The sequence below is a fragment of the Anarrhichthys ocellatus genome, unplaced genomic scaffold (genome assembly GCF_004355925.1).
Source record: "Anarrhichthys ocellatus isolate YVR2014 unplaced genomic scaffold, GSC_Weel_1.0 scaffold67, whole genome shotgun sequence".
NCBI classification, from domain to species: Eukaryota; Metazoa; Chordata; class Actinopteri; order Perciformes; family Anarhichadidae; genus Anarrhichthys; species Anarrhichthys ocellatus.
Genome location: NW_022280097.1, coordinates 215,329 through 232,640, shown reverse-complemented (window position 1 = coordinate 232,640; position 17,312 = coordinate 215,329). Strand labels below are relative to the sequence as shown.

At 39.0% G+C, this 17,312-nt stretch overlaps 1 protein-coding gene across 2 annotated transcripts in view; it reads right to left on the bottom strand.

The window, feature by feature from the left end:
- slc1a7b (solute carrier family 1 member 7b) overlaps positions 1-11,604 on the bottom strand; it is a 35,703-nt gene extending 24,099 nt beyond the window's left edge. For both annotated transcript variants that reach the window (XM_031873009.1, XM_031873008.1), the window contains exon 1: positions 11,433-11,604. In XM_031873009.1, the coding sequence (XP_031728869.1) occupies positions 11,433-11,567 (135 nt within the window). In that variant the 5' untranslated portion in view covers positions 11,568-11,604. The remainder of the gene's footprint in view (positions 1-11,432) is intronic.
- Between the last annotated feature and the right edge of the window lie 5,708 nt (positions 11,605-17,312).

Below are 17,312 nucleotides of genomic sequence, written 5' to 3'. Positions count from 1 at the left end.
CAAGGGCTGAAGCTGGAGCGCAGGAAATCTGTGCAAACACCAATAACAAAACCAATTTGTTTAGCATCTTTAAGCACACTGACAAATTATCTCAGCAGGACTCATGCTCATGGCTAAAAGCAGAAGTGAGACAAAAGTCTCCATCAGACATAACTGTCTGGGTGTATAATACGTACGTGGCGAAGAGCATAGAAGCGCTTTTTAAGTGTATATTTACAAAACACAACAGGCCTCACCAATATGAAATTGAAAAAATGAGTAACTGCCCCTGCTTGGATCATGCCTATACGTGCTGATACGATACCGGTAGGCTTTCTTGGAGTGGCCAAAAAGGACGGAGAAATAATCTCATTTCAGCTATATTTTTTCTGATTTTAAATACCAAATAAAAGCTGCATTATATTACACATTGGGATTTCATCCCAATTGTGACTATTTGAAATAGTTCCACTACACATTACTGCACTGGGAAAGTCAGCTCAAAATACATTGTAACAAATAATCATGTTTAATCTCACAAAATACTTTCCTTCAGTGTTTGCTGAAAAGTCAAATATAATTCTATTCAGGATAACTCTGACTATGACCATGTACAATCTGAAGTTATATTACTTTCTCACTCAAAGGCAAATTGAAAAGTTGACAGCCCTGAAACTGAATATGTGACAAAGGGAAGAACAATTAATGCCACAGGTAAAGGCCGACAGAGGGCTCTTGGGAAAGGTTACACTCGCAGCCACTGGATGACTAAATCCAGCCAAAGTCAGTCAAAATCTTGAAGAGCAACTGCAACAGTGCACAGTTTCACAGATAGGCAGGGCGTCTAAAGGGAAAAGGATGTTCTAGCAGATCAGTGACCCCAAGCAAAAAACTGTGTCAGTGTCGGCATGTCCCCAATGTCCAAAGTTAATTCCAAAGAAAATTTGTGAGATGATATTAGGACAACACTTAACAGGCAGTACATATTCAAGTACACCAATTTCAGGGAATACATACCAAGATAAAAGCCTTAAAGATATCAGACATCTCTCATTCATTGTTGCATTACCGTTGCAATCGTGTAGCAGCAGGCGATAAAGTCTTGCTAGTCACAAGTAAGTCTCAAGTCCCAAATCAAATACAAAAGATCCTAAGACTGGTCCACTTGACTTTCCTCTATCCATCAACTTAGTCTTTGTATCTAAATTTAATAATCTGGGGTATCATCTTTTGTCAGACTGGAAGCCTGCAACTGCAACAAACACTGTTGTACTATCATATTATAATATTATAGCTAGCTTTTATATTGTTATTACAAAAGCTAGGATTAGGTAAGAAAGGGCTGCCTAAACCTCCAGTAGGAAATCTTTTACAACTACCGAGGTGGGATGAGCAAAAGGCCACCACAATGGCTGTTAGTTTGAGACCCCAGTACAGTATTGATCTGACGATTAATACACATCTAAAAGTTGTGTATTGTAAAGAGCTGATGAAGTGAGTGTGAGGCTAGGGATGTCAGGGGAGATGGGAGGACGGTGGAATGAGGGGCTGCGGGGCGAAGCGGGTGCATAATGACAGCTAAAGAGCTTTTCTTTTGGGCATTAAGCAGAGAGAGCTTAGTTTCCTGTATAAGAGCAGGATCAGCACTCGCATACAGCCAGCAGAGAAGGTTTCTCTCTGCTCTGCTCATCTTGCACTCATGCGTATGGGTTGGTGTGTGTTTGCCTGCGTGTGTGTGTGTGTAAGTGTGTTGTTCGTGGTACATGATTACACAAAATGAGGCATTAGGATGGAACTAAACAGAATCACTGGTAAAAAAAAAGGTACAAGTTTGACTATGAACACACATTCTTTCATCTTGTTTCTTTGAATCATCAGGAATAAAAATGAGAATTAAAAGCAAAATAACTCACAGTGCTCAATTTACCTTTTGTCAAGCCCCGTCCCCTGCTGATACTCCGTCAAGCTGTCAGAGCTACCATGGAGCCCACACTGTCATTAACTGCACTCACTGAATAGATATTATTGAATTTTAGCTAAAAACAAAAAGGTAATTTTATAGAGAAGCAGGCAGAAGGGTCTACAAGAAGCATTCAAAGGATATATTCAGGAGGTCAAACTGATTCATCAGTGAAAAAAGGCTAGAACTATTTAGATAGAAGCTAAAGCCTTCAGATCACAGTGTAAAAGTGAACCACCACATCACCTGGTGAGCCAGAATGAAGACAATGAAATTAAGGAACAACACTGTTCCTGTAAAGCCGGGTTGGACTTTATTCACTGTTACATTCATTAAAGAGCAAAAGCAGCATGTGTAGACATTCAGTATACCTTTAATAGCTAGCATAGCATAGACGTGCTAACGCTAGTTGATGATGCACGAATGTACTCTACAGCTTTTTGCCTCGAAACGTAACATTTCAGAAACGTATATCTCCGTCCAATGTCTCCGGGTAACAAGTATTACTCTTACACAACGTCAAACGATGACTAGCTCCAAATTCACTAAACAGGCCTGAAAATGAGGAAAGTCTAAAACGATGTCATGAGAGACTATGGAGCAGAACCAGACCCTGGTCGGAGTTGGCTAATGCTACCCTATGATTGGCCAGTTTGCTTTTGAGGGTGGGATTTAGCGAAGGTTAATATTAACAAACTTTACATATAAAATACTAAATTTGAGGAAGGGTGACATTTTCTTTTCTTTGTAAAAATGTGTCATACAGAAGCTGCTGATTTAGGGAGCATCCTGGTATGGGTTATTATATAAACCTGAAGATTTGACACATGCCCTTTAAAATGAGCCTATACCTTTTGCTGAACAGCAGAAACTTTGGCCACAAGTGACAATTACAGAGTAAAAGAGCATAGCAGTAGCTAGAGGTAGAAAGTAGTACATCTACTCAAGTATAGCATGTAAGCACAATTGTGAGGTACTTGTGCTTGACTTGATTATTTATTTTAGGGTATTTTATACCACTACTACATTTGAGGGCCAAATATTTTTTACTCCGTTAACTTTATTTTACAGCTATAGTTAATTTTAAGATTGTATTCACAACACACTTGGTTTTGCTGGACCAGTTCATAAAGTGTAATGCATTATTATAGATTAAACTAAAAGCAGATACAATTAGCTCCTCCTCAAGATTGAGGTACGCCTTAAATATTTATTATACATCATAAATAATGACCCAATAATATAACACTGACATGGTCCATTCTGCCTGATGACTACTTTTACTTTTAATACTTTGAGTATATTTTGTTGCTTTTACTTTTACTCTTTAACTTAAGTAATAATGTTTAAAGCAAGGTTTTTACTTTTAATGGAGCAATTTAATAGTGTGGTATTGCTGCTTTTACTTGAGTAAATGATTTCAGTAATTCTTCCACTATTGACGGTAGTAAGACAGTAGGAGACGAGCTTAAGTCAAACCACTAATACTGTTGCTGCTTCTGCTTATGTAATCTGTGTTATAAATCTCTGACAAACTTCATACTGCCCATTCAGCATCACGACAAGACATGAATGTTTGAGGTATTCAGTTACATTTGATAGTCAACACAACTTTCAGGAACAATGACCATTGGTGACAGATTGGTGGCATTTAAAACTCAATTAGCTACTACTGTTGATCTAAAAGTACTGCTCTAAAAATAACTTTGAAAATATCTCCAAAGTGTGTCTTCAACAACAACTGCTGAAATGTTTGATTGAATAAATACAAACCACAATTGTCCCCTGTTTAGACTGCAAGTGTGTCAGGTGCGTTTTTCACTTGCACATCTCATGCAACAGATACGCGCTCATTTTAATCTATGCACCGTCTGCACCAGCTCCTTGCAGCTAGACCGCAGCGCACTGTTCACTCATCATGTCGACTGTTAAATGTGCCCTCGGACCTGTCAGTGCTGCAGTTTTGGGCCATTAGCTGTTAGACCTGTGCGCTGCATTAGCCCCGTTAGCTGTTAGCTTTACATCCCTGTAAACTGTTAGCACTGTTAGCTGTAGCAGCCCTGTTAGCAGTATTAGGCTAATACAGGGCTGCTCATACTATTAGCCCTGTTTGCTGTTAGCTGTATTAGCCCTGTCAGATGTTAGCTATGTTCGCCAAATGTCAGGATCCCTGTCAGACCAGACACCTCCCATGGCCACACAGCTGCAGCCACTCCAGCCGATTACCTCCTGCAGGCTGACACACCAGACTCAGGTCCCACTAACGCTTCCCCTGGCACTATATAAACTCTGGTCCTGCAGTCTGGGGTTGTCAGGTCGTACCGTCTTTCACACGCTTCAACCCCATTGCATCTTCTGCCTCGAGCGCCTGCTTCCGGTGTCCGTCGGTCCGGGAATCCCCCGTGCCCTCCGTGGTGTTAACGGACTACACACCGCCGCTCTGCCCTCCGTGGTGTTAACGGACTACACACCGCCGCTCTGCCCTCCGTTGTGTTAGCGGACTACACACCGCCGCTCTGCCCTCCGTTGTGTTAGCGGACTACACACGCCGTCAAGCTGCCAGCTCTCCGGTGTCAAGCCACGGGACTCACACCGTCGATCTGCCTACTCTCTGGTGTCCGACCACGGGCTCCACACCTTCACACACCTTCAAAATAAAACCTGTTCATATCAACTTCTGTCTCCTGTGGTCTTGCGATTGGATCCTAACCCGTGAACTCCCGTGACACCAAACACACTGCAGGACTCTGCTTCCAAGTAGAATAGAAGGCGATATGTTCAAATTTTTCCAACCGGCCATCATCAGCTCAAAAACCGATATATAGCCTACCCACGCAGGTGTCCAGTATGTGTGCGTAAAACAGAGTTAGTTCGACAGAAAAATATCAATGCAGCCAATGAACAGCCTGCAGATTAAACTATCTAAATTAAATTTAGATAGTTAATCCGTGTTTCAGGTCTTTAAAGATACTCTACAGGTCACAGTAGAACTCTGTTGGACAAATAGCTGGTGGGAGACACGATGTCACCAGAAGCACCAAGGTTCAAGTTTCCTTGACAGAAAGAAATGTGATCGATGTGCTTTGTCCTTTTCTCATCTGCCTTCTAGCGCTGTCTCACACATACCTTGGTTGCCTTCTTTTAACAAGGACAGCTTGAGCAAAATCTGCCTTCAATCATTAATTGTATTTTATAATCATTAATAGCATGAATAGCGATATATTCATCCCATTGAAAGTCCAAAGTTTCCACTGAAAACAGGATAGAACTTTTTTTTGAGAGCTCCAAAAATATATAAATTCTGAACCAAAAGAATCTCCAGCACCATTACTGCTTTTAGAGCAGCTGCAGTACAGATTTGATGGGTTTGCTAATGCATGCCTATCTCATACAGCCTATTTGCAAATGACTAGTTTGGGTGGTAGGGAGACCAAATAGCACAAACAAATCTATTCTGGTTGGTGAAGGACTACATTATTGCAATTTTCTTTGGAAAACATCCATCTTGTTTTTTGAGTTCTCTTCTAAAAATCTGGACTTGTTGTGTTCTGACACAGTCGTACATTGCGAACAGCTGCTGATTCTGTTTTACTCGGCTATCATCCAGTCTGTTCTCTGTTCTTCCATCACTGTGTGGTTTGGATCGGCCACTAAACCGGACAAGAACAGACTACAAACGAACTGTCAGGTCTGCAGAAAAAATCCTTGGTGCCAGCCTGCCCTCCATCCTGGACTTGTACACTTCAGAGTCAGGAAACAGGCTGGAAAGATCACTGCAGACCCATCACACCCTGGACACAACCTGTTCCAGCTCCTCCCCTCTGTTAGGCACTACAGAGCACTGCACACCAAAACCACCAGACACAGGAACAGCTTCTTTCCACTGACCGTCACTCTCATGAACAATTATTCAGACATACTGCACCTCCATTTGCACTATTACCACCATTCTGCACTAATATCCCAAATCCATTGTCTATTCTCATTGTTGTTGTTCTTTATGTTCATATATATTCTTCGATATATATTTATATTGTACATAGTAGTTAAATGTTTATGCTTAGTTTCTCTGTTCTACTTTGTTGTCTTTAATGTCCTTGTTTTTATATTTTTCTTGTTTAATTGTATATTCCATGTATGTATGTTATATGTATATATCAATGTGAAAACCGGAGTCAAATTCCATGTATGTGTACGCATACATGGCCAATAAAGCTGATTCTGATTCTGAATACTGCTATGACATTTAGTAAATTTGCCAGTATGCTGCAAATACAGAATAAAGATTTGGATTGACCTTCACAAAATAATACATTCATGGGATGATCTTCTGACTAGCATTATTCAAGCACTATAAAAGCCTGCATAACATTTTCTCAAAGGAGAATTCTATGTAATTTGAAAGACACGGCTGTTGGGGGGGGGGGGGGGGGGATCTAAAAAAAATAATTGATATAACATTTATCGAGTATGAAAAATGTAGAATCAGCTTTTTTGGAGCTTACGTGACACGACATGCAAAAAAAGTTTTTTCATGCATTGGTGAATGTTGAGATACGTAGTATATGCTCTTTTGCTTCCGTGGAAAAAAAACATCCAAAATACACATTTAAGTGTTTATTTTACTACTTTGTGTCCGTAGGTTTCTCCCAAATTCACAAAAAGATAGCATTAGATAATGCCTTTTTGCATATTAAACCATAAACTTTCAGAAAACAATTATTGTCTTAATGTAAGTAATCAATTGGGGATGTTTCATAGTGATATCTATTTGTTATTTTGTTTTATCCTTTTCACCTTTAGTGTCTTCAAAATGTATTTCATTTTGCAATACAAAGGCCATTTTCTGAGAATTAGTAAAAGAAATTCTCAGAATCTCCCCTTCAGTAGCACTTACATACACCAAACTTCCCAGGTTCATTCCTATCTATATTCTGAAGTTATTTAATGAAGGGTTTGTTAATATAACATTCATAGCCTCATTTATAGAACATTTTATTCCTAAAAACATGGCTAAACTTGTTTATGGCTGTTCTGGAAATGTATGCAAATTAGCACCTATTACAAACGATAATGCATAATTTGCATATTCAAACATACAATGTCAGTAAACTTGTGTTATATAAAATAAATGTCATAATGCTAGTAAGCAACTTTTTTTAAACATTTGACCCTTTTCAACTGTAGTGTCTCCCCTTAAGCCACATTAGGGACTAAAGGTCGGGATATTTTGGCTACTGTTTGTCAAATCTGTCACAAGTCCCCCTGCACTTCAATGCCACTTCAACAGCTGTTTAGTTTAGTTTGGTCTTACACTTCCCCTTCAATCTTTTAGTCTTTTATCTTACAACGTTAACAGATTTTCAATCTGGAATTGTAATTTAGAAAAGGTTGAGAGGGTGATGCATATTTTATATCTAATTGTTTTTCTGTTGCCATAAAGTCATTTCTGTAGCTGCAAGTTAAAAAACAAACCAATACAGTGGATGTTGTTATGCACACGTAGAAATAGAAATGTTTGATCAGCGTCCACTTAATTAAGTACACTTATGAAGTCGAATGCAACTTTTTTAACGCCTATAATGTTTTTGACGCTAAACAACAACAAAAAAACAATATTGTGATGCGTTGTGCTGGACAGCACTATATTCAGAGGCATTTATAATATTCTGAATAGAAACAGAAACCCCTCAGTTTAATGTCGTCCAGTAAAACACCATCTTTAACTATGACCTCTGTGATGGCAAATTTCCACTGCGACTTATCCACCTGTCTTATTGTCTGACAACTCAGTGTTTTGGCCCTTTTTGTTTTAGTAAGGTTAATGAATGTCAGACATGGTCAGTGAGGTCCTCTCAGGTTGAGTAATAATGTGTGTGTGTCTTAATCAGGGGCATGATGTGTCAGCTTAGATAGGGGGCTGAATGGGGATGCAATCAGTGGACCATTCAGTGGTTAACCATTCAATGGTTTATCAATGAATGGTCACTGTTGTCCAGATGTCCTAGTGATGAACTCCTCCTACTCACCATGTGCTCAAGGCCTTTATAAGTCGTACACAACCAACACTCATTCATTTATCCTTCAGATCGCATTGCTTTCTGTACGACGATTGAACCTTCTCTGCGCAGAGAATAAATACTTTAAAGACAAACTTCTTTTCTCAATGTTTCTTAATTTCAGTATCATAGGACTCACTCGGTACTATTAAATAGTTTTTTCCACCACACCTCAGTAATAAACATATAATTGAATTTGCACATTCTCAACAATGTGAACACAAACTGTAAATGATCAACTTTGTAAAGGTAAACAGCAATCTATGTTGTATTGCAATAGATTGTCAAGGTGCAATTTGTAGTGGCCACTGTGTAACATGCAAAATGTCCGTCTGTCATCTGACTTTCGGTCATTTTACTTTCTCACAGCCTACTAAATCAATCACTGTCCTCTTGCTGTGTGGAGGCACAACACTGTTTAATAAAGATCAGCAGTAAAACATGATACAGACAATAGCATCCACACCGTTTCATGAATAGTTTTAGATAAACTAAATAATGTAAAATGCTGTTCATCATTTCAATATTCAATCAAACTATTATTAGTTAGATATCGTCTATAAACTGATATTTTCTGTTTCTGCAGTTGATGGTGGGATTCTACAGACCGCCCCCCCCCCCCTCCCTAATACTATAATACAGATTTATGTCATAGATTCATCCATACATTTCTACTCTGTTTGCTTGTGTGGAGACTGTTCAGCATGTTTACATAGTTGCATCATTTTTAATTCATATTCTTTTTTTTTACATTTGGGGTAATTCTTCGGCATTTTGCTTCTGTCTGCCAGACACACACACACACACACACACACACACACACACACACACACACACACACACACACACACACTACCCTCTATGCTCTCCACTCTCAAACACAGAGGGATCAGGCCTTGATAAATTGTCTGAAAACATAAAGGTCTGTGCCTCCTGTGTACTTTGTCATCACACAGACAGGCACTCTCACTTGATATGCAATTAGAGAAAGCATTTAACATGATTGGATTGTAATCCCCTAGCCACGGGCTATTTTTAGGCCTATTTGAGAATATGACAGAGCTTTAGTCAGAGGAGTGATGGGAAAAGAAAAGGCTGCATTTTGTTTATGGAGCCCGTCCATAAAGGTGCTTGGCTGTATTTAGAGCAATGTGCCGAGGCTGTGGCACGTATTAACCGCCGTGTATTTACAGTGGGTTTGTTTGTAGCCTGGTTTTGTGCATAGATGTTTTCACACACCACACTTCAACACTTCATGTAACGCCAACTGGAGCATTTTTCAGCTTGTATATTTGTATTTAGTTCAAAGGACAAAGGCCAGAAGGAAACTGGTAATACTGCTCACCAATTAATGTGACTTTAAAGGATTTGCCGACTGAATATAGCCGATGAGACAAAATATTGACACGTTAGAAGTTTGTCATTTTACGCTTATAAACCTTCCAAAAATAAAAAATTCACAACACTCTAATCACAGTAAATGAAGGATTGACAGTTTAAGGATACAGACACTTTTATGAAGCCTTTAATGTGCAAAATGTGCAAATTATTAGTGTTGGCAACTCTGATTTTCCCCTATAGTTTCTCCCCTTCATTTTTTCTTCTGTAGAATTGAAATGAAGTTTGAAAGAAAGTATACTTCATTGATCCGACTCTTTTGTTATTCATATTCACACACACAGAGACAACCAGGATCTTTATGGAGAGATGTCAGAGCGAGGGGGCTGCCTCACAGGATGACAGTTGGGGGGTTGCCACCTTGCTCAATGGTTTTTCGGCAGTGCCACGGAGGTAAACTTATCATCCGTCTAATACCAGACTTTTAAAATGTGTTTTTCTAAGCCTCCAGGCAGTTCTGATAATAAATACAGATGACTGTGGTATGAAAGTTAATTGGCAGACAAGAGGCTCCTTTTATTGTTGCTGCAGGTATGCTGTTGTTGCTTGTCAGAGTAGATTGATGAAGGAAGTCTGCACTGTGTTACAATGTAACAATAACAAAATGGTATCTTTTGAAAATAGAAGCCAGAGTGATGTTCATCGATGTATTACCTAAATTATAAGTGTAAAATGAGATTTTCACAACGCAGTGACATGGATGGAAATTAATGCACTTCCTGAAAGGAAACCCTTATTAATAATGTCAGTGGTGCAAGAAGTACTCACATCCTTTGTTTAAGTAAAGCACCAATACATCAATTAAAAAAAGATCATTACAAGTAACAGTCCAAATTTGGTTGTACAGTCAGAGTTCATCAGATGTGTAGATTACATAGAAGCGTCGTTTCAACAGCATTCTAACAGGTTGATTCATTTTTGAAATATATTGCTTTAATAATCCTGAATCCGTCTCATATCTATTAAATGAAGCCATTAATATGCGAAATATTATCTGTTTGGTAGACATCAAAATCATTTTCATATTTCAACCACATTTTCACGTTGATTATTTGATTTATCTCAGCTATGATGTCTCCAAGATTTGACTGAACTGATGACATCATCTGTGAGGTAAAATCACAGAGTATGAATTACTCCTCCCCCACTCAACACACTTGCTGGATTTAATTTGGTTTATTTTCAATGTAGTTTAAAAAATGGTCTATACAAACGGGAAATAAATCCCCAACGATAATCATGCAACACTGGGGCTCCCCGGTGCTCACCTGGTAGAGCGGGGCCCTATGTACTGAGGCTGAGTCTTCACCACAACCTAGAGTTGGACCCCCTCAGATTTATGTGACATGATAAATGAGGCAGGAAGGAAGAGAAACAAGTTAGGTTTTTTTTCTTTGCTATTTTCACTTTTCTCCATACTTTGCTTTTTTGTCAAGTATTCAAGAATTTGGACTATTTGGGCCTCAAACCGTTATTTAAATGAAGTCATGGGAAAAGTTCAGACGGATAATGTGTCTAGTGGAACTGCCAGCAACTCACAGACATCTAAAATGGGACACCAACAAGCCACAAAAGGTTCTCAAACAGGGCATAAGTTGCTCTAAATTTGAACAAGTTTACACCTTTTATGTAAAATCTTAATCTCATAAATGCAGTGCTTTAAAAAAAGAGTATTTTCCTCTGAAATTCAATGGCGCAGAAGTAGCATAAAATGGAAAAAACTCAAGTAAAATACAAGTACCTCAGAATTAGTTCCACAGTACTTGAGTAAACACACTTTTCAGCACTGCAAAACTATAATAGACAATTATGAGCTTTTGGAAAATCTATTAAAGGGTGTCAACATGATAATGACTACAAAGCACGGAGGTCAGCACTGATATGGGGCCAAGTATCAGTGTGAAATTGTGGGGGAGAATGCAGTAAAGCAGGAGAATAAATGAGGTGAAGCACTAAGTGTAAAGCCCCGCAGGTATTAGAGGCCATCTTCTGCCTGCATGACGTCACACTGGGTCAAGGGGAGGAGACAAACCGACCTGCTCCGTGAGGCGCCGCGTCCTCAGGAAGAATCCCAAAAGACACCCAATGACCACAGCCAGCACCGACATGATGAGGAGCCCATTCTGCTTGCAGACGTTCTTCACCCTCAGCCACACTGCATCCAAAGCCATCGTGAGTCAGCTGTCCTGCGTCCTATTGGCAACCCATAAATGTTCCCAACCCAAAGCCTAAAATCCGGGTGCAATGATGAAAACGCGGGCAAAAAAAAAAAATAGATGAAGAAAAACTCTGCCTTGTGAAATATCCAATACTCCGTGATGTTTTAAAGCACCTTCGGCCTCAACATCCCTCTCGTCCTCTCGCTGCGGCGATCTGCACTGAGCTAAGAAGATCCACTCTCACTTTCCAGGCATCCCCTCCCACCCTGCTCCACCCATCAGCGGCCCTGTGTGGGCTGACCCGCCGCCAGAGGGGTGGAACAGCTGGCGACCATGTCCCCGGGGGTTAGCATCACCAATCCTGTTAGTGTGCTGCTGTAATAAACAGGTCTGAGGCTGGATTAAAGATCCATGAACAATTTGACAAAGGTTAGCAGAGCGGAGTCATTTCGCTCAGTGACCACAACAATGTCTAAAAGAACAGTACACGGTGGTCAATGAACTGCACACATTTAATGTTGTTGATGGATAAATCAGCAAAGCACTTTGTTCATTATTGAGGTGCATTATACAGCCATTTGGCATATGACTAGATTTAAAAATCATTACTATATGTAGTACAGGCCTGTACTTAAGTTGACTTAAGAGGTGACGTTGTCATTGTGTGTGTATTTGGATCCACTTCAGCTGTTGCATAATAAATTAGATATTCTGATTTAATTTAACGTGTTTTTATGAGACAGATTAACAAAAGTCAAAATCGATGCAGCAGAGCCCGAGATATTCTGCCTTTTTCGATTACATTTCCCATAATGCAACTCGTTAGCATGTCTTCGTTGGACCTTCACTGGCTGGAAAATTCACAAACAGTATCTATTTAACTCCCCTTCCCCAGTTTGTGACGCCTGATGACAACGTTCGGGTGATTTTCTCAGACCATATAAGGCAATAGAAATAATCTATACAAATGTGTCCCCATGAGGAGTGAACTGACTGCAGAGAAACAAAGAAACAAGCTCCAGAATAAAAAGTGTTACAAAAAACCATGAATGCCCTAATCATTCAATTACATAATTAGGAATATTATTACAATCATTATTATCTCAGCTATAACAAGAATAACAATTATCCTTAGTACTATTGTAATCATCATTATTATATAATTATCATATAAATCTATACAAAGGCTGTTACCTCAGACGCCAGATCAGTGCACTATGTGAAGGGAAAGAGAGGCAGCACCGATTGGTCCTCATTGGGCTCTTATCCAGTATTGCCAAAGCAAGACACTTTGCTCCAGTTAATTTACTCTAATCCTGAGGATGACAGCTGCTTAATCTCTTCTCAATGAAAATAACTTTTAAATATTTTTATAATAATCATTTCATTTATCATGAATTCATTTAAATGTACCCCATAAGGCCCAAAACTCATTCATTCAGTATTTGAAATCTGATATGTAACATAGAGTTTACTGTGTATCAAAATTATGAAAAACCTTATCGCAATATTTTTCTCCTTTCTGATTGTCTACCATCATCCGTTCTCATCTCCAGATCATCTTCAGTGTCAAGTTTTCCTCATACAAGTTTTTGTACTTCGAATATGAATTTGAGATATAACATTGACAATTTGTACCGAGCACAACCCTCTCCTGAGGATGATGCAGATGCCGACCAGTGCAAAGGGTTTGCCCCACTCCAAGGGCCAGCTGCATGGCAATTCCTCACCTTTTGCCAAGGCATCACTTTTTTTCCCTGATCACGTGAACCGTTTCTCCTTAATCAGAGGTTATCAGAATATTATGGTAAACATCTGAGTAACAATAGTTTTTAATATGTAAATCGGGGGGAAATAATCAGAGAACAGTTACCCTTACCGAAGTGGGTAATGGTGAGCAATGTGAGGTCTGCTCTCTCTCATGAACTTCTGCACACAGCGATAGCGGCACGTCTGGAATGCCTTGGCCTGGCCAATGGTGAGCAATGTTACAAAAAAAAATATTTTTGTGGCCTTACCTGCACCAACTGGATGTCCAGTGTTTCGTTTGGCCTTTAGTACCATCATAGTTTAACTGCTCATCTTAGCACAATATCCCAAATTTTGTCATGTTTCTGTGCTACTGCACTAGATGAGTTTGACAATAATTGTCTTTAACATTCCACACCATCACATAAATGATTACCTGGTGTGTGTCTGCTCTCATGTCACCACCAAGAACCATATTGGTGATGAGTTAGCAGCCCGTTACGTTACAGACGTTACGTTCACTGTGGCATTAGCGTCACCTATAATATGTTCTGTTAGGTTGCACGCTCATTGGGGTGGGAAAGTGTTGGAAAGTCGAAACCGCATATGGAGGTGAAAATGGCAGGCTGACAGAAATCGCAACTCGGCATCTATGAATTCTGTGAATAGCCCTCTCATGAAAAATGCAGATTGCAAATGTGCATAGCATTGGTGTTGCTATCGAGGGACTGTTAACAGAAAATAAATGACCTTTCTCAATATTGATCAGTTAATGAGCTGCTGTAGTACACAGAGGCCATTTGACCTTTTCTTGTCTTTCTTTCAACCTCCCGGCATATTCAGAATTTGGTATGAAAAATAAAAAAAACATTTTAATAAGGTTAATGAACTTTTTGCTCCCTCAAAATCATTTGAGCAGTTTCAAACTCATTCATAGTGAAAGTGCAACTATTATTAATTGCTTGTATTCTAATTTTACATCTCTTCATATAAAAACACTGTTGAGTGTGAAATTTGATCTGAATGATTCCGAAAACGGTGTCTTGAATGAGCTTTGTCCCAGCCCCATATCAGATAGTATTATTATGATAAATTAACTATTAACTAATATTTCGTGTGCACTATTAGGCATTTAGCCTAATAGATTACAGTTTTCTAGAAAATTATACAAGTAAGTTGACTTTACAAAGCCTTGGAGAGCTTTTGAAATCTGCCAATATAAAATTGCGAAACAAGTTAGAGCAACGTTTTTAGTCCTTTACTTTTTATTTTCTCAACACCATTCATTTATTTTCCTCCTAGCACAGCTCATTAACTCACATATAATAACAATTGAGCATTTTATGAGAAAAACATGACATTCCTGACATAGTTAGTCTAAACTACTGTATAAGCTTTATTTTCAGATGTGGATGACCTCTAAAGGCCATGAGAGGTAAAAAAACAAGATGGCCGCCAGTTCCTTTGGTCATTCATTCAGGCGTTCAAGCATTGGTTATAGCGGAGCTGGCTGCTTTACAAATTCCTGCTTTTCTCATAAAAATGCACAATTGGTGTGGTTATACTCTAGACTATTTAGATAGACATGAATTTTCTGTCAGATGATTCTGACAACCAATCATCCTGTTGCTGTCAAAATATATCCACCCTGCAAGAATTGCAGTGGATATTGAGAGAGACAATTTGAATTCAGGGAATTAAATTTATGATACAGGTGAGCCTTTTGGTAAATTATAGATTCTTCTTTTATTTCAATCATGTGTATTATTCTTACCCCCAATGAAGGTGCTCTGGCTGAAATGATAGGGACTTGCGTTGTAAAGACTGTGCACACGGAGCTTGCAAAAATGTCCTAAACATGTAAAGGATCACAGGCTCTAATGTTTGTTGGACAGAGCAGATAAAAGGCCAGTTATCATGCCACACTCATCGCATTTTTATGAACATTTCAAATCCATTAACTCTGTATGAGCACCCTAAGCCAGCTGGCACTGAATGTCACCTATACCAGTCCTGAATGAATTATCCTAATGCCAAAACAAAAGTGGTTAAACATAATTACAATAAGACATACAAGAGGATCCAAAAGGGAAACTAGACTTGCTTTTCAACTTGAAAATGGGTGGACAAAATAGTTACAAAAGTACTTCAACAAAATAAGCAAATCTCTTAATCTCTGCGGCCCTCATTTAGTCTACTCCCTGTATGTCAGGGGTGTCAAACTCATTTTCACTCTGGGCCACATCAGCATCATAGTTTTCCTCAAAGGGCCGGTTGTAACTGTAAGACTGCATAACTGTAACTACTCCCTACCATATTGTTAAATAACTCTCTGCATTTGATTATTGTTTATTCAAGTGTATTCAAAATATTGTACATGCAGTTATATAAATGTAAAATGATATTTAAGCACATTTCTGTTATTATAAATAAATAATTTTAATTTAGGGTTAAGAAACCCACATTACTCTATCAAAGATCAAACTTTTAAAGAAAATAACAGACAAATATCATCAAACAGAAGTTATTACATTAACTTTGTTCAAAGCTATTTTTGTCACCTCTCTGCATCACTAATGTCCCCGTCGTCGTCCCGTGCATGGCAGCTACATCCAAGAGCTCCTCACTGAGAGTCAGGTCTTATAAACACTGATAGATGCTCTGTGTCCATGTTGTCTGTGCTTTCATCAACAGATAATGAAGAAGACGACTATCTGCTCATCTCTGAGCTAGCTGTGTTGTTAGATTGCTGCTAGTTCCTGAACTTGGTCTGCGATGGTGTTTCTTCACAAACTGACATTTGTAAAAGTCTTGTATCTGGTCGGAGCTCACCTGCTCACATACCTTTAGCATGCACTGGGCTGTAGCTTTTGTAAATATATTCTGCTGTGATTGCAGTCTGCCTTTTAATTCTTGGACAATTTGATGTTTTTCTTGGAGGCTAAATTTTGCTCCGTGTTTGGTGTCAAAATGCCGACGTGAATTGTATCCTTCACTGCCTCATAACACAGAAGACAGACCCGTTTTTCTCCTTGAAGCACAGACATGTATTCGCTTTCCCATCTTTCATTACATTTTCTTCCCTCTGCATCAATTTTTCTCTTCGTGGACATTTTGGAATTATTTGTCAATCTTTTTCAACTCAATCACTTGTTGGAAAACCTCTTTACGGGCTGTTGCCTCTCCTGTCCACCTGTTGTGATAGTTTTAATGTCGGTACACAGACAACATGCTATCTCATAATTTCAACTTTCTATCTCATAATTTCGACCATGGGGATACTTTTATTTTCAAGTCTAACTTTTAATTTTTTTTCCAAAATAAAAAATTAAATAAAAAAATATATATTCTTTTTTTTCTTTTTTTTTGTTTTGCTGGTGGATTCGCGGGCCACATAAAATGACGTGGCGGGCCGGATTCAATTTCTTTTCTTCATTTCAGCAAAGCATATGTCAGAGAGAGAGAGAGAGAGAGAGAGAGAGAGAAGACATGCCCAGTGTGATCTCCATTCAATCAGTGACGTGACATATTGAGGTTGTAATCTATTCGCAATGCCCAGTATTCACCATTTGTACCACCTTAAAATTGTGCGACTGTTTATCCAGAAAGTCCTGCAGCTGTGTCTAATGAGGATAACTCATGCAGTCCAACGACTGTCCGTATTTAAAGGATCACCTTCCTCTGCTGCGTGGTAGGGAAGTGGCGTGCATGAGGGCTTTACACGTCAGATGGGTTTCATTCTGTAATGTATGTATAAATGCCATTTTGAGAATAGCCAGGGGATTAGCAGCAACGTAACTGGACTTATTTCATACAGATGCACAGTAGCTGTCAGTTTACTGGAGTCCTGGTTTGTCACATGAGATACATCACATTTTTTCTCCTTTGTTGTCACAGCTGTCCTGCACTTCTGGTTTGTGGCAAGATACTGTGTTGTTGGTCTTAGATTAAATACAAAGAGGGGTTTTCCAACCCTGATTATCTCTGCCAGGCATATGTATCTATGTA